Below are 27,732 nucleotides of genomic sequence, written 5' to 3'. Positions count from 1 at the left end.
GTGACTTAGAATTTCGTTGATAATACTTACCCAATCATACAGCACAGCCCCCCCCCCCCCCAAGCTCCCTCCTTAGTTATATCCCTGGAAGAGCATGTGCATTCGGTTCACTAGGAACTGACGATTAACAAGATGTTTGGAAAATCGACTGTATCTAAGGATAGATGACACCTGTCTGACTTCTGTCTCTGTAAGCAGTTGAATTAAAATGATTTTCGAAATATACAAACCGGAAGAATATGCTGTACGAGTTGTGCTGAAGCCTCAAAATATATTTATTTGCATTCTTTTCTCTTTATATTTTCAAGAAATTCAAGATGAAATTCAAGATGAAAATGGGACTGTTTGTTTTAAATTCGTTCCGATGAATCATATAGTTGTTTTTGGACTAGCATGTCACAATTGTCTATCGTCATAAGTTTTACACTCTGTAAGAGGTATCTCTCATACTTTGTCTGTGAAATCAGTAACTTCCGTCCTTTTATATTCATGCACCTTTACCCTCTGTATGACCCTCAGGCAAAGTCAAGGTCATTTGAAAATGTTTTCTTAAGTTGTCATTTAAAGATTTTTCGTATGGTCGAAAATCTGAAACCTTGTCATAGATAATTATAGTATTGTAGAACCAGGAGGCTTTACCCTTTCATATCAATGCAGCCTTGTCGGCCCTCTCTCTAACTGATAGGCAAGGTCATGGTCATTTTAAAAATCTTGCCCAAGTTTTCTGTTAAAGATATTTCAGCATGGTCAAACGATTCGAACCATGCTAAGGATAATATTCATGCCTGCCCTATAGAATCGGGTAGCTATTATACATAGATATATATTGTTATGCACATTTAATTTAATTGTTTGTTTGATAGTTTTAATTTTTTCATATATATTTCATTGCATGCTATTGTAATGTAACGTTGTATTTTGGACCTGACCGTGACCAAAACTGAGTTCACTTCTGCTTTACCTGATTGACTTTTGTATTTTATTTTGCGTAAACAACTAATACATAGTTAAATTATTCTCTGTGTATGGGCTTAATATCAGGATCATTATTAATATAAGAAGTAAATGTGTGTATTTGGGTTTAAGTTTTGGAATTTCCTGAGTGTAATCCAGGTTATGATTTTGATTTTGTAAATATCAGGATCATTCTATATATATATAATGCTAATTGTGACCTGACATTCAATAAAGCTCAAGATCATTTGAAATGAAACTTATCTGTATTAGACATCAAACCTGGCGAGACATATGATTCCATGGAATTTCTTGTCAATATATTTGGAATACTTTCGAAACAAACCGAATCTTCTTTATTTTATGCGACGCACACTAGGAAGACATTGCAGTTTAAGATACGTACCGAGTCTTGTGACCTTTCTGATATATCGGAACAACGAATATGTCATTAATATGTCATAATAAAGGACACTTTTTGATAATATGAATATCAGTAACTCGAATACTTGGTGTAACTCAAATGAATTGATTATCACCGCTGTACGATATTATCATGTATTCGACCTCGGTAAAGTAGATACTACCGAAAACTCGAATCAAAATTATGGGCCCGCAGTGCCTCAACATTTCTAAGTTCTGCTCTTAACGATTGGTACTGAGTACATATATCCACTAACGACTGCCTGTATCTGGCGGAGATAAAGCCGAAGAAAAAAAAGGAAAGAACTACACGAGATCGCTGAGAGAGATCACCACATTTTAATGGAAAATTTTCCTGGACGCAAGTTTTATTACAGCATTTGTCATATTTATACATAACCGTTCGATACAAATATTGTTTCAGAAATATTTATTGGTAAGCAAATGTCCTCATCGTGATTGGAGACAGACAGGGAAATATAAAGATAGGTCGATGGATACAGAAAATCATACGCAAGTACTGAGCATTAGATTTATTGCCTTATTAATTTAATATTCGTTTCTAACATTAGGTAAATTATCTGATTCATTTAATGTTGATGTCTAGCGCTAGATAAATGACCTGATTTATTTAATGTTCAATTTATTTTGCGGTATTTCGAGGTCTGCTTCATTTCTAACCGTTATGGTAGATTTTGAACATCGACAGCAGTAAGACAGCAGTAGCGAAATATCCAATAAGAAAGAAAATTGCAATTTCAGGACTAGCGTGCTGGCTTTAGATAAATTATCTGATTTATTTAATGCTCATTTCTTGCGTTATGTAAATTATGTTTTATTTAAGATTCATTTCTACTGCAAACAAAATTATTTATGTGACTGAGCATGTTTTACTGGTAAAACTTTTTTTTCCAGCATGGGACAACAAAAACACTCAATGTCAAAATGATATTTAGGAACCTCGAAGGTGAAGATGAAACTTTTGCTAGGAATTCTCGGTTTCTTCATTTTTTTTAAATTCTCGACTTCATATAAAATAGCGAGTGAAAGAAAGTTCCAGGAATAATATGACGTACAAAAGAAATGGATGAAGTGGATGAACAAAACGAAATCACATGACCTACATATTTAAAATGAGCTGCAGTTTATACTCTTTACTGATTAATTTTGCTAGGCTTTTTTCATGACATGTTACTTATTTTGAGTAGAACAGCGATTTTGTTTCTTCTTTTTCTTTTCTTTTTTCTTGATGCCTACAAGTTTGTGACCTAAATTTTAAGTCAGTAATGTAACTCAGTACGTTTCAAAGCCACTTTCATAATGATTATTGATACATTTGATGCATGATTTTACAATTAATTGTCGATATAATCTAGAACATCGGTATTTCTTCTTTAAGGTATAATGTCCTCCGCTGCTCCTTAACTGGTTTACTCATAGGTGTTACTAACATACTTTCGAGAGCAAAATGTCGCAGGAAATGGACGGCATTTAAAAAAAAATATTTTGGCTTACTTTCGAGGTTGGCTTCATTTCTAACCGTTGTCTAAGATTTTGAAATTCAAACTTATGGTATTGTAAGACGGCAGTAGTGAAACATCAAATGAGAAAGATAATTGCAATTTCAGGACTAGTGTGCAGGGTTTGTACATAGTAGTCTCGTTCAAACCAACCTCTCGCGTGTCTCCAAGAATCCGGTTAAACAAAACTTATTGTGGGAGGTTAAGAGCGAATAAAGGAAGAACAAGTGAACACTTTGACTTTACCTATGGAAACACAAGTTAGGCAAACAATTACAAATATCATGAAAAATAATGGTGAATATGCACACACAAGACAGATAAACATATAAAATGTATAAGATGAAGATGGGTTTCTTGGAATAACCAGCAGACGTCACAACAGGAATTGTGGGACCATGTCTGTCGATGCTATGTGAATGATGTTGAAACTAATTTTGGAGACATACTATAGGTGTGTGTGTGTGTGTGTGTGTGTGTGTGTGTGTGTGTGTGTGTGTGAGAGAGAGAGAGAGAGAGAGAGAGTTGTTGTTGTTGTTGTAGGGTTTAACGCCATTTTTCAGCACATGATAGGCTATACATGGCGGCCAGTATTAATGATGGAGAAAGAACCCGGGAAAACCCCGGAAGGAACCACCGACCCACGAGAAGCTACTGGCAAGCTTTCTTACTACCCACATAGGCTGAATACGAGACTCAAACCCACGCAGACAGAGGTGAGATGGCATTGATCCGTAACGGAGAGCGCTTTAGACCACTCGGCCACTCGGGGCCCCGAGAGAGAGAGAGAGAGACAGAGACAGAGAGAGAGAGAGATTACAATTTACATAACTGTACATAACTATCAATCCAGATTGATCAAGCATCACACTGTACATAACTATCAATCCAGTTCGATCAAGCATCACACTGTACATAACTATCAATCCAGATCGTTCAAGCATCACACCGTACATAACTATCAATCCAGATCGATCACGCATCACACTGTACATAACTATCAATCCGGACGATCAGGCATCACAATGTATATAACTTTCAATCTGGATCATCAACCATCACACTGTACAATCCAGATCGATCATTTATCACGCCGTGCAATGACTAATAGTCCAGATCTACTTTTTTTTTTTTAAAAAAACAAAAATAATGCTACTTGATTGGAGAGTGCGGACAATACACTTCGTAAAAAGGTTTAGGTGATCGTTATCAGTGCAAAAATAGTGCATCTGATATAGCTGGAATTATTTTTAAAAAAATCATTTTTGTTTGGCCATTTTTCTTGTCAGTATGCGACCACTCAGAGTGTAAGATGAAAATAAAGGTGTTTGTGGATGGTTTTTAACTTCTGTGTAAAGTTGATTGGTTAAAGCGCGCTAACGTAGCCTTCTCAATTACGACAAGTCGGAATCAACCGTCAGTAAGGTTTGATAGAGGAAGAAAGTCAAAGATCTGCAGTTTTCGATTCTCTCCTGTATCAAAACATAATGAAGCCCGCTAATCCCATTAAAGCGATTTCCTTGTCGCTGGATAATCCTCTCAAAGTAATTGTCAACTAATGGCACACATGCAAATTTCCCAAAATTCTCAATCGTGTAACAGCGATTCATTAATGACATGTAAACTATATATATATATATCTATATATATATATATATATATATATATATATATATATATATATATATATATATATATATATATATATATATATATATATATATATATATATATATATATATATATATATATATATATATATATATCGAGAAAGAGAGATGGAGGTATGGTAAAATAGTAACTGGAACAACTGAAATTCCAACGCCGTTTTGGATTGTTCATTCGTCTGGTATATATATATATATATATATATATATATATATATATATATATATATATATATATATATATATATATATATATATATATATATATATAATGAAAGGTGTGTGTAATTGAAGTTTTTATCTTTATGAAAACAAAAGTTCACTTTAAATAAATCTTGTCTGTTTCTAAATTTCGAGTAAGATGCAATTATGTACATCTAAACCTAGCAAAGACGTGTCTGAATGCATCAAATTTATTATTGAAGGCTATTATGGAAGAAAATGTTATCATTAATCTATTGATAAAAGTGCATATGACTTTAAGTTTTGTCTTACAATACCTTCACGTTCGCCATTAATTGACGCATATTTTCTTTACTTTCAGACATGATGGACTGAATGATCCAAGGTTATAATGGATGGGCGCCACCTTGGGTCATTGGAGGAAGACCCGACTATTCGTCTGCCGCCATTACATGATCTAAACCGATCTGATCGTACAGACCACTACCGCGATCGGGAGCTGCTTGACGCAGTTCTTCAGAAAAAGGAGGAACAAAATCGTGTGCTCAACGAATCTGCAGGGTCTAGGTTGTCCGCACTTATATCAAGGGCAGATGGAAATTTGAGCAGACCGTCCAGCTTCGTGTCCAAAAGAAGCATAAATCTCTCTCAGGAAAAACTTAGTGAAGCCCCTTGTAAGCCGGAAAAGGAGGAACCAAACGTGAACATTTTAGAAAGAACTACTTTCAATTTGGCGCTATTATGTATTTCGTCGTTGTTGTTAGCGGCCCTTTCCCTAAAAATTTTGATGGCACTTACAGATCACCAGTCCGTTTCGATGAGGTTAGATTTGACCTTGATTGCTTCTAATGCAACTTTTGAGGATGTTCTAGAGGTTGCTACTGCCATGTCAACCTTTGTGATAATCCTGGATATGACATGTCTCCTAGTATGCTCCATGCAGTGTTTGTTTGTTGTCAAAATACTTAAGGTACAACATGGAGAAGAAAGGTATGTGTGTATAAATATTTTTTTACAACTATAAGGTTTTAAACTAAGTAACAAGAAAGAGCACCAACAAGTTTTGTATAAATGAAAATATTATTTATTTCTCGAAAATACTAAAGTAAAAAAGTAAAAATAACTTACAATACAGTGAATGAAATCCTAAAATCCGAAATGCTCAATCAATTCCAAAAGCACCAAGTAATTCGAATGAGTAACAAAGGTAATCTGAATGATAGTAACATGTTTTAATAAAGCTGTTAAATTGGTCTGGATCTACTATGCTACTATATGACTAGTTATGAAACTGATTGTTGTATACATGATAATGATGAGCACATGTCAATGCCACATTAAATTGTGTTAACATTATGTTATTCCAAATTTCACGTCTGCATCCATCTGAGTACTTCTGTATTCCTGCATCGTTTTCTTCTCATCTTTAAGCAACATTATGCATACAAATAAGTGATATGTGAAGTTTCTAGATTTCGTGGCATTGTAAAAATAATTATGCGTCTTCTTTATCACCTTTATCGTATTATTGAAGTTTTTTTTAAGCAAAGACCAGACAATTGTGATGATATTCTAAACTTATGTCAAACAGTTTAGTCATTTTAATTGTAGGGAAAGGATTGTGCTTCAGGTTCAAAGACTTCTTGACGTTTTCTTGGAGAAAACCAAAGAAAAAGTGTGGCTCAACATTATTTTAGCCTTTTTCTGTTTTAGAGGCTGTTAATTTCAAGCCGAAACTATTTTTTTTATTATGAACGATTATTGATGTGTACAGTAAACATATCAACGTTGAAGAAGCCATTTTTCAGAAGCTTGACGTAGTTATTATTGAATTCTTTTGATAGCATCTGTTTCTTCTTATGATTTTTTTTTCTTCGCATTTTGACATTAAGTTTCCCCTCTCACCTACCCACCACTAAAAAAATCGTCTGTTTGATAATCGATATTTGATAAATATAAATGCGCTGGTTTGTTTTCTGGACCCACTGCTTTACCTGCATTTTATCAGCAAAGTTCGATCTAAACATTAACTGCGGTTGATTTCCTATTTGTTTTAGTTTGTGTACGAAGTATAGGAAAGCTTATACTTTGACCACTGCGTCATCTGCGTCGCCGGATGTGGCAGCATGTTGAAGTTTGCGTTCAAGGTGTTGATTATGGCCCATATGCTAGGCCATATTATCCAACAGGCAAACTTAATCCAGTCCTGCTCACTTACAAGAACTATACATAAAATTTCACTGCAGTGTGTGAATTAGCATATGCCTGGCCTACTTCTATATGTTATGCCTTGTTTTATTGAGGTTTCTTTTTGCTTCAAATGCTGTGAGCTTAAGCTTCATAATTAAGGTTTGCTTTTTGTGGACGTCAGGTTAAAATGTATGTTTAAAGTTCTGTTCGCTGCTTGTAGAAAGGAACGATACATTTTCCTGCGTTTTATCTCACATGGTTGTTAAGATCAAGTGAGCTTATGGTGTGACCCAGTGTCCATCGTGCGTCCGTCTGCCAACAATTAGTTACCTCTCTGGAATCCATATTTCTGATTTGACTGAAAACCAAGCTTGGAATATATGCCTATATCATCCAAATCTCAGACTAGTTTTATAACGAGCGAGAAACACGCTAATAAAGTGATCTTGTATCTGACTGGCAAATTGGCTTCATATCAAGGCGCATTTCCCAACTGATTTTGATGTTTATATCATTAAGATCTCACGAAAATTAGATAATGAGCGAGATCCATGCATTTTATGAGGTAATCTTGCATCTTGAATAGTTTTACCCAGACCTTTTCTTAATTTAGTTTTCAATACACGTTATTACAATTTATAGAAATGTTAGAAATATTAGAATTTAACGTTTTGTAATATTGTTTGCTCTATTATTTTTATGCTTATAATTTGTGAGGAGCATTTAGTTAATTATATTTAAAATCCTTATGTTCTTATTGATAGTAAATTCATAAAGTTCCAAGGTTGAGTTGTACTATTAATCCAGGTAAACATCACGTGATCTGATTTCAGGTTATGAGTTCCCGAAAGGGTAAACTGACCTAATTCCTGGTTAGCTTGTTTAACCTCCACCCCCACCCCCACCATGTTTACAGTTGATTATCAGTTGCGACGCTTTCTGAAACTACGTCATAGCTTTGCATATTAGAGATTTTTTATTTAAGAATTAAGTATTCCGAGTATGGAAGACATTTATTTGTGTTTGCTTGAGGGGATTCATTTGCTTAATTAAAAAATCTTTGGAATTACAAAGTGCTCGAACTATTATGACTTTTGGGATTATAACTATTAAGGAATTACTGCGCATTCATGTAAACACATTTTGGGATTATATCAGTGTGATTCATTCATTACTGTTGATACACCAGTACTTTAGTGAACATCATTTGGAGTACCATTGGAACTCATTTGGATTACTCAACACTATGGACTTAAAAGAACATTTAAGAATCTTTGGGATTTCATTCACCATACTGTAAACTTATTTTACTATTTCACATTACATTTTAGGGAAATTAAATATATTTTCGATGTTACAAATTTCGCTCTTTTTTGTTACTATTTTAAAGACTAGAGTGGTAACAATTAGGTCTTATTTTAAAACTCCTGGTTATTCTGAGGCCAACCATTTTATTTGCTTGTAGATACCACAAACCTATTTTGCATGATCTATCCTTCTGTCTTACCATCGTTCCGTTTTTAATTACTTCGGGTCAATTTTTGAAGGCACTCTTACTTTAAGGGTCTTATAATTCACTGCTTAGACCCAACTTGAAGACAACTTAACCTTGTGCCATAAGTAGGTCACTATGACCCTCATTCCATTCGTCAGTTACGTTTTACCATGGATATTTGGACAGTGTCATTCAGCTCAGTGTAAAATATTGTGTCTTACCTTTGATTCCACGATGTTGAGTGCAATATCATGAAATCGAAAGTATGACATTATCACCTTTTATTCACCTTTTACTTTGATTGAACTCAAGGTTTAGTTCAACTTCCCAAGCAACTTACTTGTACTTTTGTGTAAATACCATGGTATTTATGGCACCATAATTTCGAACGTGGGATAAGTATTTTGTGAACTATTTACACATCTGCTACTTGATAATGCTGAACAGTATATATGTATGTCCCAGTTAGAGATTGTTTTGTTTATAATACCCCACTCAGATATTGTTTTTTACACTAATCACCAGTTAGAGAGTACTTTGTTTATAATACTCCAATAACCAATGCACAATTTCTAGTTCATTGGTTAATTGTATCCCAGACAGCTTTCTTTGATCTCTGTATGGATTAAATATGCTCAACTTGTAATGCTAAAAAGTTTAAAAGTAATTGTCTAGCAAGCTAGGATTTCCTTAGGAATTGAAACAGTTTGATATTCATCAAATGTTTCTGGTTGGCAGTGGTGTAGAGGTAAACGTTTTCTGTCTTCTGACTGGTCTTGTCTTCTCGACACCGTTAATGATGGAAAAGCTACCTTCGTGCTCTTGTTTCAAGAATAGCTTGCGATAAATTAACTTGGTTCTTGACATCCGGCTCGCAGAATTATTTGTTAATCGGATTAATGCTAGAACCTATTACCTTAATCTTTCACTTGCGAAATCAAAGACTTCTATTCACCTAAGACAGCTAGACAAAATTATGTTTTTCAGGAAGGGAAAATATGTCCGTCCTCTTCGAATTTGATATATTCTAATGACGTCGTTTTACCATAACGTGGAACTTTGGTAAAGGTAAATATGACTTGGTGTATTCTGCAAAGTCAGCCTGTGTTTGAAATGCTTTAAAACACAGGTATTGATGCTGTCAGAAAGTTTATCTGTCGGACATTGGAGCATAAGATTGGTATTAAATATTCAGCAGAGAGAAGACTATTTTTCCACGTAAATCAAGAAATAAACCCCATCAAAGATATATTAAGGGGATGAGCATCAAAATCAAATTAATTTAGTAATGCTTACATTGTTTATGTTATACAGCATTTTTTTAATAACTTGCTTCCCTTTTTTTCAATTGGTAGAGCCACATCATAAGGCCAGATCGAACGTCTTCAAATATGCATTTAGATTATTCTTTATTCGCGTACATATTATTTGTTTGCTTTAGTAAAGAAAAAATAACTGGTCTACACAATATCTTGGTGCTAAAGTTCTCCGTAACATTGGGCTGTTAGAGAGTTGGGGGCAGCTCGACAGAAGCAACAAACTTTAATCCTATATATTCAACAGTAAAATTTTCATTTTTCAGAGCGCTGAAATTTCTGAAGGATTGCTCAAGTAGCCGATTCATCGCCGTCACCGGTTTTTTAGTGTCCATTCCAACCTTTCTAGTTTGTGAGTATGCTACTTTTACTTTTCTTGTCCTTTTATCGCTTTATGCAGACATAATTCTTATCCTTGTATTTTACGGATTTGATACCTTTTCGCTTTTATTTTCCTATCTTGTCGTTTTTTAGCTCGTTTGCAACATCTTTACACTTTTTCTCTTATCTTACGATGGATATTAAATTTTGGTTGATTTGTTTCCCGGGGATTTTGGCAAAGTTTTGTTTGTACCTTTACCATTTTTTCTACTCGATATTTGTTCGGCACTCTATAGTCATGATAGTGCTGATGTATGGTTCAACCTTAAGCATATTGTTTATTTATGCTTCTGGAAAATAGAATGACAGTATTGCACCGACCAATTAATATCCGCCTTGAAGCATCACTGCAATTATTATAAGTCAAAAACTACAACAACAACAAAATCCATACAAATTACTTCCTCTCAAAACAATGCTCAACATAATTAATTTAAATGAATTTAAGAGTGTGCATCCCGGATAAAAACCCTTTCAAAATAAAATTGAAAAGAAATCGATCTGCCTTCCCATGAAGGTACTGTTACTAAAACGGGAAGCAAAAAGCTTTAAATAGCTTAAAAAGCCAACAACTTGTGAACAGAATTTGATCAGATCACACAGAAAACACACTGCCATAAAGGTTATTCAGTTTTCATATGGCTTATCTGATGTCAAATATGAACAAAGGTACAAAAAGCCTTCAAACTCTTTTTAAACAATATCATAACTAATTAACATAATTTGAATATATTTTGCCAGACAGTAGACATCCTTCTTTCTCGGATTTCATGACCAGCCTCTCTTGTATTTAACTGTTAGGCAGATAGATCACAGGTGAGCTATCTTAGACCCAGATGGGTATCTTCATTTTACCCTCCCAGTTTGGCAAAACATTTCGGATATAAACGCGGAGATCTTATGGTCATCTTTTACGGCCTGGTCTTTCAAATAACATGCTGGAACAAAAATCAATTCCTACGTGGACGCGTGGGGATGAAACTCCTGGCTAGTCATTATTGAAGCAGGATGATTGAGATGATGAAAAGACAAGATGAATGTTTTCCGATGATTTATTATAGAATAACTGACCATAACTACAAGTTGCCGAAAAGCAATGTCTCGTAAATTTTCGCCTCTATTAAGACGGAATAGATAAATATATTTCCTCATTAATCTGTGATGAAATGTCAAAACCGATTGTTTTTGCAAGTGACCCGAAGGAGTTCTCTTCATGTTGCAAGTTTCTAAGAACTTCATTGCCTGATTTTACTTGTCATACGCATTCCATTATATAATTTGAAATAAAAGGCTCATTAATTGGAATATTCAGTATATAATTTCAAAAAAGGACTCATTAATGGAATGTTCCTGAATATTATTTCAGATAAACAGTTCATTAATGGGATGTTCCAGTATATAATTTCAAATAATGAGCTCATTAGTGTTATGTTTGATTATAAATGAAGGGCTCATTAATGGAATGTTCCATTCCAAATAAAGGGCTCATAAATGGAATGTTCCAGTATGTAACATAAAATAATGGGTTCAATAATTGGATGTTCCAGTATATAATTTTAAAATAAAGGACTCATTATTGTGATGTTCCATTTCAAATAAAAGGATCATTAATGGAATGTTCTATTTTAAATAAAGGACTCATTAACGGAATGTTCCATTTCAAATAAAGGGCTCGTTAATGGGAGTTCCGATACTTGAGGAAATGCAGCTTCTGATATTGCATCTTCAAAATACAAATTGCTTATATAAAATGGCGACATGAGCTTTTAAACTTTTTCTAAACTGATGTTTAAATAAAGCCTGAAATCGGGGTATTTTATTAGTCTGCTTGTTAAGTTATACACAGTTTATATTCATGGAAAGAATAATACTAGATGGCCCATCAATATTAGGCATATTTAGATTCCTGAACACCTTAAACAATTCTGATACTAAAATCACCAAAACCTGCAAGCTAACATTTCTGAATGTATATATATATATATATATATATATATATATATATATATATATATATATATATATATATATATATATATATATATATAATGTTGTAAATAATAATAATTTTAAAGTTCTATGTTCGTTAGATGGAATATAGATCAATGATGTCTGTTAACGTAAACATGTAAATGCATGCTTAATATATCGGACGATAATTATCTGAAATCGTTGTTTTTGTGTTTCTTTATTATTACATTTTTGTATCCCTACCCGTCCTGCGGTCCATAGAGAAAGAAAAGAGTCACTCAAGTGTATGAAAGATCGAAACGATAAATCATTGTTTTTGGGAAAAGCCAACATTAAAGTGTAAATTTTCAAACTTTAAAATAATACAGTCTGGGGTTTAGTGCTTTCAGTACAAGAAAAATAATATACATCAAAGCCTGAATGTTGAGGGGTTCTCCAAACTTATTCTATAAACATTTATTTTTACATATAATTTTTAATTTCAGTTTTTTTTTCCTTTAAGACATCAGCGGGACACGTTTTTCTACAAACATTGATGTAAACATACATGTTGTACAATTGCCATAAATTGTTTCCATATTCAGCTGATCGTACCGCGACCACAAAAAAGTCTTTATCCATCGAAGTTTTGGCTATGTTTCGGGAATGGAATAAATCTAATTCCTCCATTTAGACGATCTGGATATCGAGTCAGAATTGCAAGGGTCCCATTGACTTTTTTACCCTTATCAATCGAGAAATCAACAAATCATCGCAATTTTTAAAAATACTTATCATAATTCATTTTTGCTACAGGCAGCTTGTCGGAGGATAATGGTAGACGTAAGCAATGCCTGGAGGTGCTTGATTTACACTCGCTGATTGGTTAATTGATCAGCATGATTGACAAGTGGCAATGGGTCAATTATTAGAGAATAGAACAGTATTTTAAAATCAAAAATTGCAATTTTTAAGTGGTCAAGCCCTCGGGTTCTAAATATCGATATGCAGACATCATTACAGAGAATCGAGTGCATTTTTTGTTTTGTGTTATAAAAAAATGCACTCGATTCTCGAACAAAGTAAAACTTTAAAAATGTTAGTATTTACAACAGTATACTTCTAAACAGTAATTATTTAATGTTTTTGTTATTAATTTTTAATTCATTTACTTCCAAGCCAGATAAAATTAATAAGGATAAGATTATATACCACATTCATTAGCAGCTTTTGGTGAGAATTTCTTTGTACATGAATAAGTTCTCGAACAGCTTTAAAATTAATTTGTATTATTTACTGAAATAATACATTTAGATTATTACTATATGAACTTGAACTAAAAATATAAATATTGTCTACTGCAGCCTAATTTATACAACTTTGCAATTTTACGTTTTTAAGAATAATGCAAATCATTTTCAATAAACATTTCACTTAAGCTGAAACACATTTCTTTGCCAAATACTGCACGTTTGTCAGAGGTTAGCAAGGCGTCATGACACGTGTTTTTGTAGGTGGAGCGATCTATCATCGCGCCTAAGGTCAATTATGGACCAGTTACATCTTTTTGTTTGAAACATATGTATCGTCTAGTTCCTGGACCCAAGTGTACATTTGTGCTTTCTGCATATTAGTATTCAGAAGCAATAAACCACATTAAGACAAATATCATTTTTTGACAATTTTAAATTTTGTTATGGATATTATAACAAATTTGGAACACTTATATCTATATAAAAACTCAAATACATTCGAATCCCGGATCGCTCATATTAACATAATACAAAAATATCCTTGAGTACCTGGAGAACGTATTAATCTTTTGATGGTACATTTAAGGGAGCGAATAAATAAAAAAATAAAAAAACAAAAAAACATCAAAAACTGATATTTACTTTAAAGGCAAGATATTAGCCATGTGGTTTCCCATGCTTTTCTTTCAACTCTCTATGCTGATTGAGTAATAACAACAACAGGGTCCCCGAGTGGCCGAGTGGTCTAAAGCGCTCACCGTTACGGATCAGTGCCATCTCACTTCTGTCTGCGTGGGTTCGAGTCTCTGATTCGGCCAATGTAGTTATGTGGGGAAAGCTTGCCAGTAGCTTCTCGTGGGTCGGTGGTTCTTTCCGGGATTTTCCCGGGTTTTTCCTCCACCATTTATACTGGTCGCCATGTATAGCTTCTCTTGTCCTGAAAAATGGCGTTAAACCCTACAACAACAACAACAACAACAACACGCAAGGACCAACACTAATTTATTACGACTATTATCATATTTTTGAGTCAGATTTGACTCATGAATTTAAGTACTGGTTTATTCACATCATATCAAAACCTTGCTGTCGTTCCACTAAAAGTAAATGGAGCTGGTAAAAAGCATATGACTGATAGGAAATCGCTAACTCGACAATGGCACAGTCTGCGAAGTGCAAAGGACAACACCAAATAGCTTTGCTTTTTATGTTATTATACGGTAATTGTATGAGCGTTAGTGAGATTCGTGGCGGAAAATTGGTCGAGCTGAGACTCGAACGCAAACGGACAGAGATAAAACGTGAGCGATCGGTAAAGCTTAAGGTGAGTGTCTTGTATGAGGCGCCGAAGCAGACAAAAGCTGGTCCAGTCAGAACGTTGCCGTTGAAATTTTAATGGCATATGTTTAGAATTCCAATTTCACGTATGGTATCAAAAATGCTTATCCTTAAAGTTCCATTTCCTAGGTCGAGATTTTAGATTGTATCTGTTGAATTAACAGTAGTGGTTGAAAGTTATATTTTCTATGTCGAGGTTTAGATTGTGTCGTTTGAATTACACGGCGATGGTTGAAATTTCAATGTCATACGTCGATAATTCCTAATTTACATATTGGTTCAAAGAGTTTATGTTGAAAGTTCCATTTCATATGCTGAGTATTTAGATTTCATCTGTTGAAATACGCAACGCTGGTTGAAAATTCGATGTCCAATGTCGAGTTTTTAGATTGTATCTTCTGAATTACACGGCGGTTGTTGAAATTTTTATGTCATATGTCGAGCGTTTCAATTTAACATGTTGAATCACATTGATTGTGCTGAAGGTTCCATTTCGTATGTTGAGTTTTTAGATTATATCGGTTGAATTACACAGCGGTGGTTGGACATTTTATTATGCTTGTCTGAATTTTTATTTTTATGTAGTGAAATGATGTGTTGGTGTTAAAAGTAACATGACACAATGTCTACTTTAACAATTCAAAATGATATCGAGTATTAAGATACATCGTTCGTGTATTCAATTATGATGCGCCATTAGGTTTCATGCATTTACAGTTTGAAAGTTAACATTCACAGGTCGAGAATTACTATGAATTTCTTCGCTAGAGGTAGCTCTAGTGAACGGACCTCGTTATTTTTAAACAAGGAGGCTGCTTCTTGTTGCTATGAAATTTAACAGATGAAATCTAAATACTCACCATATGAAATGGAACTTTTATCACAAACAGTTACATACAACGTGTGAATTAGGGTTTCTCGACATATAATATTGAAATTTCAACCACCGCTTTGTAATTCAAAATATACACCGTAAAACGTCGACATAGGAAACAGAGCTTTACACCACCACTGTATAATTCAACATATAAGGACGTGCAGTTTCATCCAACACGGATTTCTCGACATACGAAATTGAAATTTCAACTGTAACATTCTAATTGGACAAGCGTTTGTCCGCTACAGCGCCTCATGGTATGCCTTTGACCATTCAGCCAAATGGGGCTCATTGCTAGCGTGGTCATCGTACACTTACATATTAAACCGTATTATGTCAGTATTCAAGACGTTACTGACTTGAATAGAATCATTATTTAGCAAACTTTTGTATTATACCCTATCTAGTGTATTGTACATGAACAATTGATATATTTAGAATGGGTTATGAGAAGTCCTCTCTAATTAATGTTGATGTTAAAATTTTTAAAAAAATATCAACGTTATAGCCATGGTAATTCCAATACATGTGAACGAAATAGAATCTCAGTGAATGGTATTGACTAAATATTTAAATGGTTACCGTCTGGCTCTCACGAGATTCGAAAGAACATGATCCATTCGCTGAAAGGATTTTGTAAACCTGATCTTTTCGGTATAAATAAACACTTCTCTGATCCAGCTTGACATCTTTATGATTAGTGAATTTATATCTAAAACAGACTGCAAAGGATAATTAATTCTGAACATTTGTATTATGGCGCTAAACTATTTGCCAGCTGAGTAATTATTTAGCTCCAAAACCTTCTTGTGTTACCACGTTATCTGTACAAAAATAATCGCTGATTAAATAATTTATTCGCAAATCCTGTAATCAAATCAATATTAATTCTATCTACGTGTGATCTTTCAAGTCCGCGTTTTTTTTTTAAAGTTTGGGAGCACTTTTCCAACTGAACTTCTTCCCTCTTGTGTACAGAATCATCTCTTTTCATCTCTTTCTTTCTCTCTCTCTCTCTCTCTCTCTCTCTCTCTCTCTCTCTCTCTCTCCACTTATGACGCAACTTTATTACTTTTCCAACACTTGGACTGCCCAATAATATTTTGAAGTGAATTTTCTTTATTTCACTGGAATGCTAATTTTTATCTTAAATATATTTTTCTTATACGCAAGCTATTACATTAAGCGATCATCTGGACGTTAATAAAAAGATAAAGACTGCCAGTAAACAAGACATCCCTGTTATACTGGTTCTTTCTTTCTCTCTCTCTCATAAATATGTATCAAATACCCTCAATCGAGCATAGTTAATTTGTTTTAAACGCAGTGTGATGGTTATTAGGAATACATTTTTGTTTTATGTTGCTAAACTAGCACATCGTACATTATCAAGCCCACTATTACTGAGTGAAACAAATTTGGAACAAGTTATAGCCATGGGTATTGCTCTAATTACTGTCTTTTCCTTCCACCTTGTCTCTCAAAAACGAACTTGATGGTTTTTATCGGTATCAAGGAAGCTTGTATTGCAACAGAGGTAGTTGACAATACATTCAAAAACCAAAATAGTGTTCTGTCAGGTATTCTTCAATCTCAGCGCTTATTATTTATAATTATCTTAATATCTGTCATGTATTGTATGTATTCCTATCTATATTTTCTTCTTTTCTTTCAACTGTTAGCTTGAATTTCCAGTATTTCAGTCTATGACGGGATTGAACACGCTGACTATAAAATGGCGGTTCTCTGCTAAAGATGAATCCCACATAATTACCGTGCTGCTCGGTTAATAAATGTCCAAAGGCCTTCGTGCACTTTGCCTAATAAATATCCAAAGGCCTCCGTGCTTCTCGGCTAATAAATATCCAAAGGCCTCGTATATTATTTAGCTGAACTGTCATGATTTCTTGGGCTTAAAGTATTCCAATATTTCAGTCTATGACGGGATTGAACACGCTAACTATAAAATGGCAGTTCTCTGCTAAAGATGAATCCCACATAATTACCGTGCTGCTCGGTTAATAAATGTCCAAAGGCCTCCGTGCTTCTCGGCTAATAAATATCCAAAGGCCTCGTATATTATTTAGCTGAACTGTCACGATTTCTTGGGCTTAAAGTATTTCTCAATTTACTGATTTCGCAGACATTTCATGCAACGTTAAATTTCCACTGAACCCGTAATTATTCTTTTACTGGATAATGTACCATAATGGAAATCACAGAGCTAAGTGGAACAAGCACCTGACACTCTCTTTAAGTTTTCCTAATTTCTTTGATGGTAATCATGTTTTTCTGTTCTGAAGATATCAGAGAACTATTTGGTGTTGTCTCTCAGTCATGGTAAACTTACGATACTGTTCAGACGCCGGGCTATCCTTTAGAGTTGTCTCTCATTCGTGGTCAACTTAAGACACGGTTCAATCAGTGAGCTTACCTTGAGAGTTTATTTTGAAGCGTCATGTGCAGAATACGAGTCTGAATGGCTTGCAGAAAGTCATTGAGTGCATAAGAAATGGCATACGGTTATACTTGGAGACGGAAACTAACGTTCGAACCAGCAACAGGAAATGATATTAACATATTGTGCATTTTCTTTGAAAGACTTTCAAAAATAGTAATTTTCTGTGCCCAAGAAGAAAAAAAACCTAAAAGTTTGAAATATGCATGCTTTATAAAGAGAAAATCCAATATGTATGACAACATTAAACCATTCTAGTTTTAGATAAAATATGTTTGACTGTAGTTATTATCTGTTTGGAATTATACTTATCTCCAGAGAAACCTAAGAATGTCTTGCAAACCCAATATATAGTTTTCAAATCAATAGTATTTTTATACATATAATTTTAAAAAAAATTAAGACCTTTCATGATTTTTTTAAACTATTCCCGGATTGTATGGTCCCACAAAATATCACCTCTTCAGTGGTAGCATGAATTTCATAATAATCATTTATTTTATAGCGCACAACGAAGTTGACAACGGTGTAAGTTTTCCGTTTGTCGCCTACTTGTCGATAATGCGTCTTTAAACGCCTCTTGCTTTCTTGCTGGATGATATCTATATTCACAGCAACATATAAAATAATTGCCATCGGTCGTTGAATTTGTTCACCCAGACAGCCTTGAAATAGTTGTAACTACCACGTGAGAGGATATGTCATCAGTCCGTCTGTATTAAGTAATTGTTGTTTGATAGGATATCAATGGCTGTCGTAATTGTTTTTTTAAAAGTAGAAATATTGAAGGACGACTTCTCAGAAACCACATGACGGAATTTTTTAGGCTAAAAAAATTTTTTTTAAAAAAAGCATCCCGGCATAAAGTACTTTAGTTCAAATGACGCCAATTTGATATCCAATAGGGCCGTTGTTATTAAACATAGAAGAATCTTTCATAGATTTCTTTTCAAAAACTGTTCAGTATAATTCGGCTCAATTCGACAGAAGGCATCCTACCACAAAGAGCTATCAAATTAATACAAACAATGCTAACAGTCATCAGATATGGCGGCCGTTCGTTAAAGAAAATTAAAGCACGTCTCAACAATCACTCCCAAAAATTTGTCTAAGCTTAATGGGACCGACATTAAACATGGCCGCCGTTACTAAAAATGGATAAACCTTTAAATAAGTTCTTCTCGATTACCAGTCGGCATAATAACATGGCATAATAGAATTTAACATGACAGAATAGGATTTAACATGACAGAATGCATCTTAGCATGAAGAACTTGCAAACTAACAGAGTTTATTCCCATTCGTCATCAAATATGGCCGCCTTTACAAAAAATAAAAAACTTTATATAACTTCTCAACAACTGCTGGACAGAATTTTGGCCAGATGTTTTAGAAACATGCTGGTATGAGGACTTTACAATTTTTACAAATGCCAGCTTTAAATTTGGCCGCTGTGATAGCTTGAAATGGTTTCTTTTCAGCAACCGCTAAAGCAAATCGGACCAAATTTGACGTAAAGCATCCGGGCATAACGTGCTTTAAATGATGCCTTGCAGCTTTTACTGAAAATATAGAAACCTTGAAATGACTTCCCCAAATCCGCTCAACAGAAAATTATCCAGCTTTACAGAAAGCAACAAAAGACTTTAAGATTTGTGCAAAGGATGCCACTATGACACAAAATGGCCACACTTGCTAAAAATTGGAAAACCCGGCCTCTTCTAAAATGGGGTAAAATTTCAACAAATTATGACCAAATTTAAAAGAAAGCATTACTGGCATTAAGGCTTTTCAGGTTTCTACAAGTAACAAAATTATTGTGGCAAAGAGAGTATCGTTGTATTCGTCCTACAGCTCTGGCAGTCTGTCCCATCACCGCACCGCGCCCCCTACCCCCCTTAACAGTTATACCCATTGGTATACTAAGTGATTTGATATTCAGGGGAAAAGCAACGAACCAATACATCATCAGACGTCTAAATTGATTTGTCTTGGCCATCTAAGTCTGTGTAACTAGATCTAGTATTGACATCAAGTGAAAAGACTCACAAGAAAAGTTATTATGAACTACACAATAAACGTTAGAACTCGGGCTGATTGATTGCAATTGATTATGAAATGTCGTAATGAAATGTCATCTTGTCTTCAATATACCGCGTAGAAAGTGATAGAATTGACCGTATACTATGTAAGATATGTAGTTTTACATTGGAAAGCCAGATTTTTGTAGCAAGGAACAAAACATCACCATAAATAAACAGTCAATGTTACATGCAACTGGGTAATTCTAAAATCTGAAAATATGTTTCTTCTAATTGATATCCATCATTCTACATATTATGTGCAAAAATATTCAATTGCCGCTCTAAACCTTTCGTTTTTATATTGTTAATCTTATTGTGTGCCAATATGCTGATGATAAATACACCGCAATACTATTAAAAAGCATGTTACTGACAACCACCTCTTTTATTTATTGATTTTGAATTTATTAGGTAGTAAGGCCAAGCTAGCGTATGGTATGACTGCGTCTGTCTTTCGTCACCCTCTGTGCCTCGTGCTCTCATCAAGAATTATTTTTTCTTACCACTCTGGAGTCAATATTTCTGACCCGATTTCAATAAAACTTAGAATATGGGTTGTTATCATCAAAGTCTCGGACCAGTTCGATAACGAGTGAGATCCATGCACATTAATGAGGTAATCTTGTACCTGATTGACTAACTTTGATACCACTCTGGAGATCAACAAGATCGATGGACAATAATGAGGCGATCTCGCATCTGATGGCCGAACTTGCTATCATTCGGGTGGGGGGTGGGGGGTGGGGGCATATTCCCTATCCAGTTTTCTTAAAACTAAACATATATGCTTACATCAAGAGCTCGTATTGATTAGGTAATAAACAAGATTCACATATATTGGTCACGTGATTTTGCATCTGGTTGACTGAGTTTGTTAGCACTATGGAGGCCGTACTTCGGATCTGATTTTAATCAACGTTGGAATACATGCTTACATCATCGCGGTCTTGTACATATTTGATAATGAGCCAAATGCGCGCATACTAATGAGCTGTGGACGCATCCTATTGGCTGAGCATGTTGCCACTCTGGAAGTCATATTTCTGTTCCGACTTTCATCAAACTTGAAATCTGGTTTATATCATCAAACTCTTGCATGGGTTCAATAACGAGCAAGATCTAAAGATGCTGATGCTTTAATCTTGCGTCTGACTGACTGAGCTTGTTATCGTTCTATGAGCCACATTTGAGATCCAGTTTTGATTAAATTTAAAATATATGCTTTTATCATCACAGTATTGAACTATATCAGTAGTAAACGATATTTGTGCATATTTGAGGCGATGTTTCATGTGATTGGACGAGCGTATTACCTTTCTGAACACAATAATTCTGAATCGATTTGAACCGCTTTTCCTTTTCATAGAAATCTCTTTATCATATGTAATTTGTAGTGTTTTCTTTTTCAATTTCTTTTTTAAATTGAGCATCACGATACTGCATGACTTTCTGACTTTAATGTTTAATAGAGTCCTGTTGAAAGACTTTGAATCGTCTGACTAGAACATTTTTCTATGCTCCGCCAAACGCTTGGGTGCCGTCCTACATTTTACGGTGTCGTACTAGATGTATGGGTTGCACATTAGTAGTCACAATGCATCATCATCGCTATCCCCTCAAACCCTGTTTTCAGATACAATGCTTAGTTGTTGCTCAGGTACCATCAGTTAAACAATTTTCCAACAGTCATTTCAGGTTAAAAACATTTTAGAATACTCGTCATAATGTCAAACCAGAGGCGGCGCGAGGGTTAATGACGCACGGGTTGGTAATGCTCTTGCCTACACATTACTTCAGGAAAGTTTTCATGTCAGTTACCCACTCCACATAAGTATAATTTTCGTGAAGGATTGTCCCCATTAAACTAAGAAGATTAAATATTATGAAAATGTCAGCTAAAAACGCAGCTCCCCGATTGTGCCCCATATTTGCATGGAGCCCGGGGGCAGTTGTTACTTCCCCTAATCCTTCTCGCGCCGCCACTGTATCAAACATGAGGCCAAGATATCATAGTGAAGAAAAACATAGGCCGTGAAACCCGCCTACACCTTACAAGTAAATATAAATAGGGCGTGAAACCCGCCTACACCTTACAAGTAAATATAAATAGGGCGTGAAACCCGCCTACACCTTACAAGTAAATATAAAATGATTGTACGATAGTGTATTGTTTAACTTGGATATAGAAAGATTGGAAAATCAATAACATATAACATTCAGTTGATGTTTCCCGTCTAATTTGGATACATACAGATTTGAAAATCAGTAACGTATGACAAGTTACATTCAGTTGATGTTTTACACATTATTCGTCTGAAGATGCGGGTGCGGCATTTGACAGTTTAACCCAACCCAACCCGACCCCCGAAAATAAACGAATTGTCATTGCAATTACATTTTCATTCCATCAGTCTTTCAGCTCGCAATCCCTTTTGCGACATTTTGCTCCATTTCCCGAGCCTTGTCTATCATCAACGGGTCTATCCACATGCTCGCTGCCTATTTTGACCTTTGTTGGAAAAGCAATGCATTATGGCAAACTTTTAAATTAGGTTTGTATCGTGTATTGGCCCTTTTGTCTGTTTAGTTAGATCTATTATAGATACCATATGAAAAGATACACTCCCAAGAGAAGTTGTTTAGACGCTACCCAATCAGATTTTGAGATCCGGCTGATTGACCGAAATTGAATGATGGCTCTGATCAAAAATGTCATTTTTCATAATTATGCTGTGTAGCAAGTCCTAGAATCCCTTGTAAACACTGTACGATAGGGAGTTTTGGCCCGAATTTGTAGCAAGTCCAAGAATCCATTGTCAATACTAGGATAGGGAATTCTGGCCCGATTTTGTAATTGGCGATAGATTCATTGTAAACACTGATGGATAGGGAATTCTGGACAGATATCTTTTAGCAAGAAGCAAGACATTATTCACAAATACACAGTAATTATTAGATAAACTTTGAAATAAGTTAGATTTAAATTATGTTTTTCTTTTCGTTGCCATCCATTACTTTCCAACAAATAACGACAAAGAAGAAAAACACAATAACCACAAAAATAAGACCCCCCCCAAAAAAAACACAACAATAAACACAAAAAAAACGAGCATACTTTTAACTAACACCTAAAAGCTGTTCCATTCTTTTATTACTTAATGATAAATATAATTGCATGCATCATACTAACGAGATCTACACCATTGTACTATTAAATGTAGGTTACTGTGCTCCATATTATGTGTTGCTTGTGTTCTGGTGATCTGTGATGCATTTTGACAGCTCCTTTCTTCCTACAATGAGTTCTGAATTATTTCACTGGTTGACAGTTTGATAAGGATAATATAATGATGTTTTGTTAGTCCCAAATTATATATATATATATATATATATATATATATATATATATATATATATATATATATATATATATATATATATATATATATATATATATATAGACACACACAAACACACACTTGTATGTTAACTGTCCTACTGCACTGGCGATAACCGCACGAAGAAGGTATTGAATCCACTATTTCTGAAGCATCCGTAAATATCATCCGGTCTGTAAAACAAATATATAATCACTTCATCTTAGTTATCGTTTCTCTTACATCCTTCCCTCTTCCCTCGCTCTTTATTGTTATCAGAAGATGCGTTTAAGGTGGCGCTCTACAGTTTTGTATTTTGCATAGGGTTAGAATTTTAATGAAAAAGATTTTTCCCGGGTTTCCTCTCTGGTTATACTACCTATTTTATATCTTAGATATTGTTCAGCGGACCTTTAATTCACTTTATTTTGGTGTATGATTGATGGGTGTAATATAGGTTATAGAGTATACAGCTTGGCCTTCCTCCAGATGTGCACCTTTTAAGAAAGTACTAGCTCCACTTGGTCATTTTCACTTCCTGAACTTCAGATGTAAATTGTATTAGAAAAACAGAGCTGATAAGTTTTACATTTTGTATATTTGGTAATTAATTCATTGCAATTTCAGAAACTGGTATTGTCTAGTCAGGCAAAATTCATTTTCCATATTTTAGTAGCTGCTAAGGATATTGTACTTGAGACTAATTCAGGATACCTTTACGATCACAAGGGAGCAGTCATTTTAGTTAGCAGCGTGCTTAGATCATGTACAATTTCCATAAGTACTATATCCAAAGAAATGTCAGCCACATTACATCAAAGTAGCATAAAGGTATGCCAATATTCTCTCCACTGTGCATGTTTTAATGCAAACAACTTCACATTACATACGTCACTCTCTCAAAAATACGTAATAACTGGTGAGCACCCCCCAAATATAGAATATAATACCCCTTGTATATTTTATAATTCGTAATTAGAAGCTAATTTATATGATGAATTCGGTTTTCATTTGAAAATGTAGTTTTTTTTTTTTTTTTTCATTTCAGCATTAGTTCTGTATATCATCATGCGATTCAGATTGACTCCAGCCATCACAGCTTGTGTGATCCTTTGCGTAGGAATACTGTTCTGTATTCTAAGTGTCATGCAGAACACTTACCATTGGCGGATTGAGAAAACGCGGGCTTTAGAAGGTCTTCCCGTGTACGACATTACCATACCCAAAACCGACGACAAAGGGCGAACAGCGAAAGAATTGTCGACTCTAGTTTAATAACTCTGTAGACCGCGATAAGCGGTTTCATGGAATATGTACCTTGGTCCCAGTGGGATGGTCCCGGCTGACAAACCTTTTCAATACGGCATGAAGTGTCTTGCTGGCGGGAACAATTTTTGTATACATATGCTCTTCCAGAGTTCTTCGCTTAAGCACACAAAGTTGAGTGGGATTTGATCCATCATTTTGATGCATTAGTAAGTGAAATTTTTTGTAGAAGTGAATATGCAGTTCGGTGTACTTGAGCAGCATCAAAAGATGGAAATGAAATCACGCATTTTGTGGGAAGCCTGTTTTCAAAGGTTCAGTGGTTGCGCTGTGAACTACTAAATTAACTTTAATTAGAGAATAGTCCACCGTGAAATGTTCCAGTGGGTATGCTCCCTTTACTTGGTTTGTGCCATTTTTGCATTCTTTTGATGATGGGGGAAATACCATTTGCTTGAGATCACAGATTGACATTCCAACAATCACAGAGGATGTCAATTATTTATTTTCTATGGTTCTGAGATTTGTTCTTTGATTACAACATGTTTGTGCGTCTAACTTTTGTGATATCACGGTATTTACCTAAATTTGTATATATAAATGTGTAACTGGAAGATTTCTGGAAGTCAGCTGTGAAATATACATGTTCAGCCTAAGTAATTGCTAAAATAAATAAAACTTAGCATAAGAAAATTGTACATAGTTGATATAGTTCAGTAGCAGTCTTCGTACGTAGCTTGTATTCTTGCGAGCTTGAAATATATGTATGCACATTGTGACATTAGATCTGTCGTATATGAATATTCTATCTGATTGATGATATTTGTCCTCTTTAATGATAAATCTTATTTATCCAATACAATAATGTATGCTTATTGAACAAATCAGCATAGAAACCGTCAAAATCGTTGAAGTTTAGGCAGTGTAATTATTGATCTGTGCATACCAAAATGTTCCTATAGTCATTGAAACCACTGATAATACTAAAGAGCGGCCAAACATTTATTCCAATGCATCTAACACACCTTTTATTTTCATACCCAGTTTTGTTTGGAAAACAAAATATGAAAGGAGTGTTAAGATAACTCGGTTTATTTATTTATTTATTTATTTATTAAGAAGATAAATGGCGTACAAGGCAAGATATAGCAGGCACGTTGCGTGTCCTCCAGTCTGTCACATCAATCCGCTTTTTCTTTGGTTCATCCAAAAGCATCGTAGATCTGAACCGAATCATGCATTAAGATGTCGAACGCCAGGCGGCATTGTTTCATCATATCTACAAATGTGATATATTTATTTATTAAGAAGATAAATGGCGTACAAGGCAAGATATAGCAGGCACGTTGCGTGTCCTCCAGTCTGTCACATCAATCCGCTTTTTCTTCGGTTCATCCAAAAGCATCGTAGATCTGAACCGAATCATGCATTAAGATGTCGAACGCCTGGCGGCATTGTTTCATCATATCTACAAATGTGAAATTGTTTAGGGCAAGCAAGGATAGTATATTGATCGAGAAACTGTCCATAATGGTCGTAAAGGTTATATGCTTGGCGTTTTTTTGGTGACACTATTTACGACTGAATGTTGTTTATTAGTAGTTAATACAATGAGTTAACTGAACCACAGTGAAAATTAAAATAGTACGATCTTGTTGTGCATGGACTTCTCCAATTTGAAAATAAATAAATACATTGAGAAATTTAGAGATATTTAAATTCCAAGCTTAACAATATATCAACTACTCAAGACATTACTGGACAAGTCAGACCTGTGTATTTCAGAAGGATTGATTTTTTTTTTTTAAAATACCTTGACCAGCAAGACTTTGAAGATCATTGCCGAACATAAAATAACAATTTGCCATTTTTAACACACTATAACAAATAGAATAATCCTCAGTTGTATTGAACTCAAACTTTTATTTAGAGATTTTAAAAAAATTGTTCACGACTTTAGCAGGAAAGCAATGAAAGAAAAAATTGTTATTGGAGAGAGAAAGTTTATCATTCTTTGCTCAATAAGCGTATGGCCAAGGCTAGTTGTTTTATTGAGCATTAAAGAAAATAAATGCTAAGATTAAAAGATATGCGCCATTGTTCCAGAAAGATGATAATATCGAGATTAAGGGCATTTGCTCTGATAGCAACATGATTAAAATACTGCAATACTGTAATAAATAGATTACATATTTGATGCGAGTAAATACAGGCATTTATTTTTCCTACCGGTATGTTTGACCGCTTCGGTGGCTTAGTGTTTAGAGCGTCCGCCTCGGATGCGGGAGGTCGTGTGTTCGATCCCCGGCCGAGTCATACCAAAGACTTATAAAAATGTCAATTTACAGTGATTTAACAAACTTGGTGGAAATGGTTTTAAAACAGCAGATGGCTCTGTATAGGACTTAACTGTTTTAATGGCTAAATGTGACATAAATCTGATCTTATTCGTACATTTTAAAGTATTGAAGAAATTCTGCAAATTATTGAAAATAAAAGTACATGTTGTAGACGGTGGTCCTGTTGGTTTGTTGCTGGATTATATGTTGCAAGAATCGTTCATGATATAGTTGTTCCGCTGGACACGAGTAGGATTGGGCTTAGTTGCAAAAGCTGGTTCTGATCTGCAACAGTATTGAAACTTGATGAAATAAGATCAGTAATCTAAACAATATTGTAGATATGATAGTAACATTGTAGATATGATAGTAATATCGTAGATATGATAGTAAAAGCAACGAATGTCAGTGAAATGAGCCACGAGGAGATTGTTTTATTCATCAGTGAGTATAAGTGATACGGCTTTACTGAAGGTGTACCTAGAAGAATTGTAAAACATGTTAGGAGGAAGAGAAGAAATTGAAGAATAAATGTTTTGCAGAAAAAGGGAACACGGAGTCCACGACAAAAATGAAGCAGTTTGAAGAAGAAAAACTTGAGTGACGGCACAGATGTTTCGAATAAGTAAACCTTAATCGCCTGATATATGGAGAGCTATTT

The 27,732-nt window shown here is 34.6% G+C and overlaps 1 protein-coding gene across 3 annotated transcripts in view; it reads left to right on the top strand.

The window, feature by feature from the left end:
• The window catches only part of LOC149801892 (uncharacterized), a 44,270-nt gene extending 17,028 nt beyond the window's left edge, over nucleotides 1-27,242 (top strand). Inside the window, exons 2-5 of one of the 3 annotated variants that reach the window (XM_089956273.1) lie at nucleotides 2,293-2,344; nucleotides 5,109-5,737; nucleotides 10,015-10,100; nucleotides 24,515-27,242. In XM_089956273.1, coding sequence (XP_089812399.1) covers nucleotides 5,139-5,737; nucleotides 10,015-10,100; nucleotides 24,515-24,741 — 912 coding nt within the window. In that variant the 5' untranslated portion in view covers nucleotides 2,293-2,344; nucleotides 5,109-5,138 and the 3' untranslated portion in view covers nucleotides 24,742-27,242. Of the gene's footprint in view, nucleotides 1-1,801; nucleotides 1,895-2,292; nucleotides 2,345-5,108; nucleotides 5,738-10,014; nucleotides 10,101-24,514 lie in introns of all 3 variants that reach the window. The other 2 variants (XM_089956274.1, XM_089956272.1) reach the window with 2 other exon arrangements.
• Nucleotides 27,243-27,732: the final 490 nt, after the last annotated feature.

This window comes from Sinohyriopsis cumingii, chromosome 4 (genome assembly GCF_028554795.1).
Source record: "Sinohyriopsis cumingii isolate HCF-2022 chromosome 4, ASM2855479v2, whole genome shotgun sequence".
Lineage (NCBI taxonomy): Eukaryota > Metazoa > Mollusca > Bivalvia > Unionida > Unionidae > Sinohyriopsis > Sinohyriopsis cumingii.
This window is presented reverse-complemented; position numbering and strand designations above follow the sequence as displayed.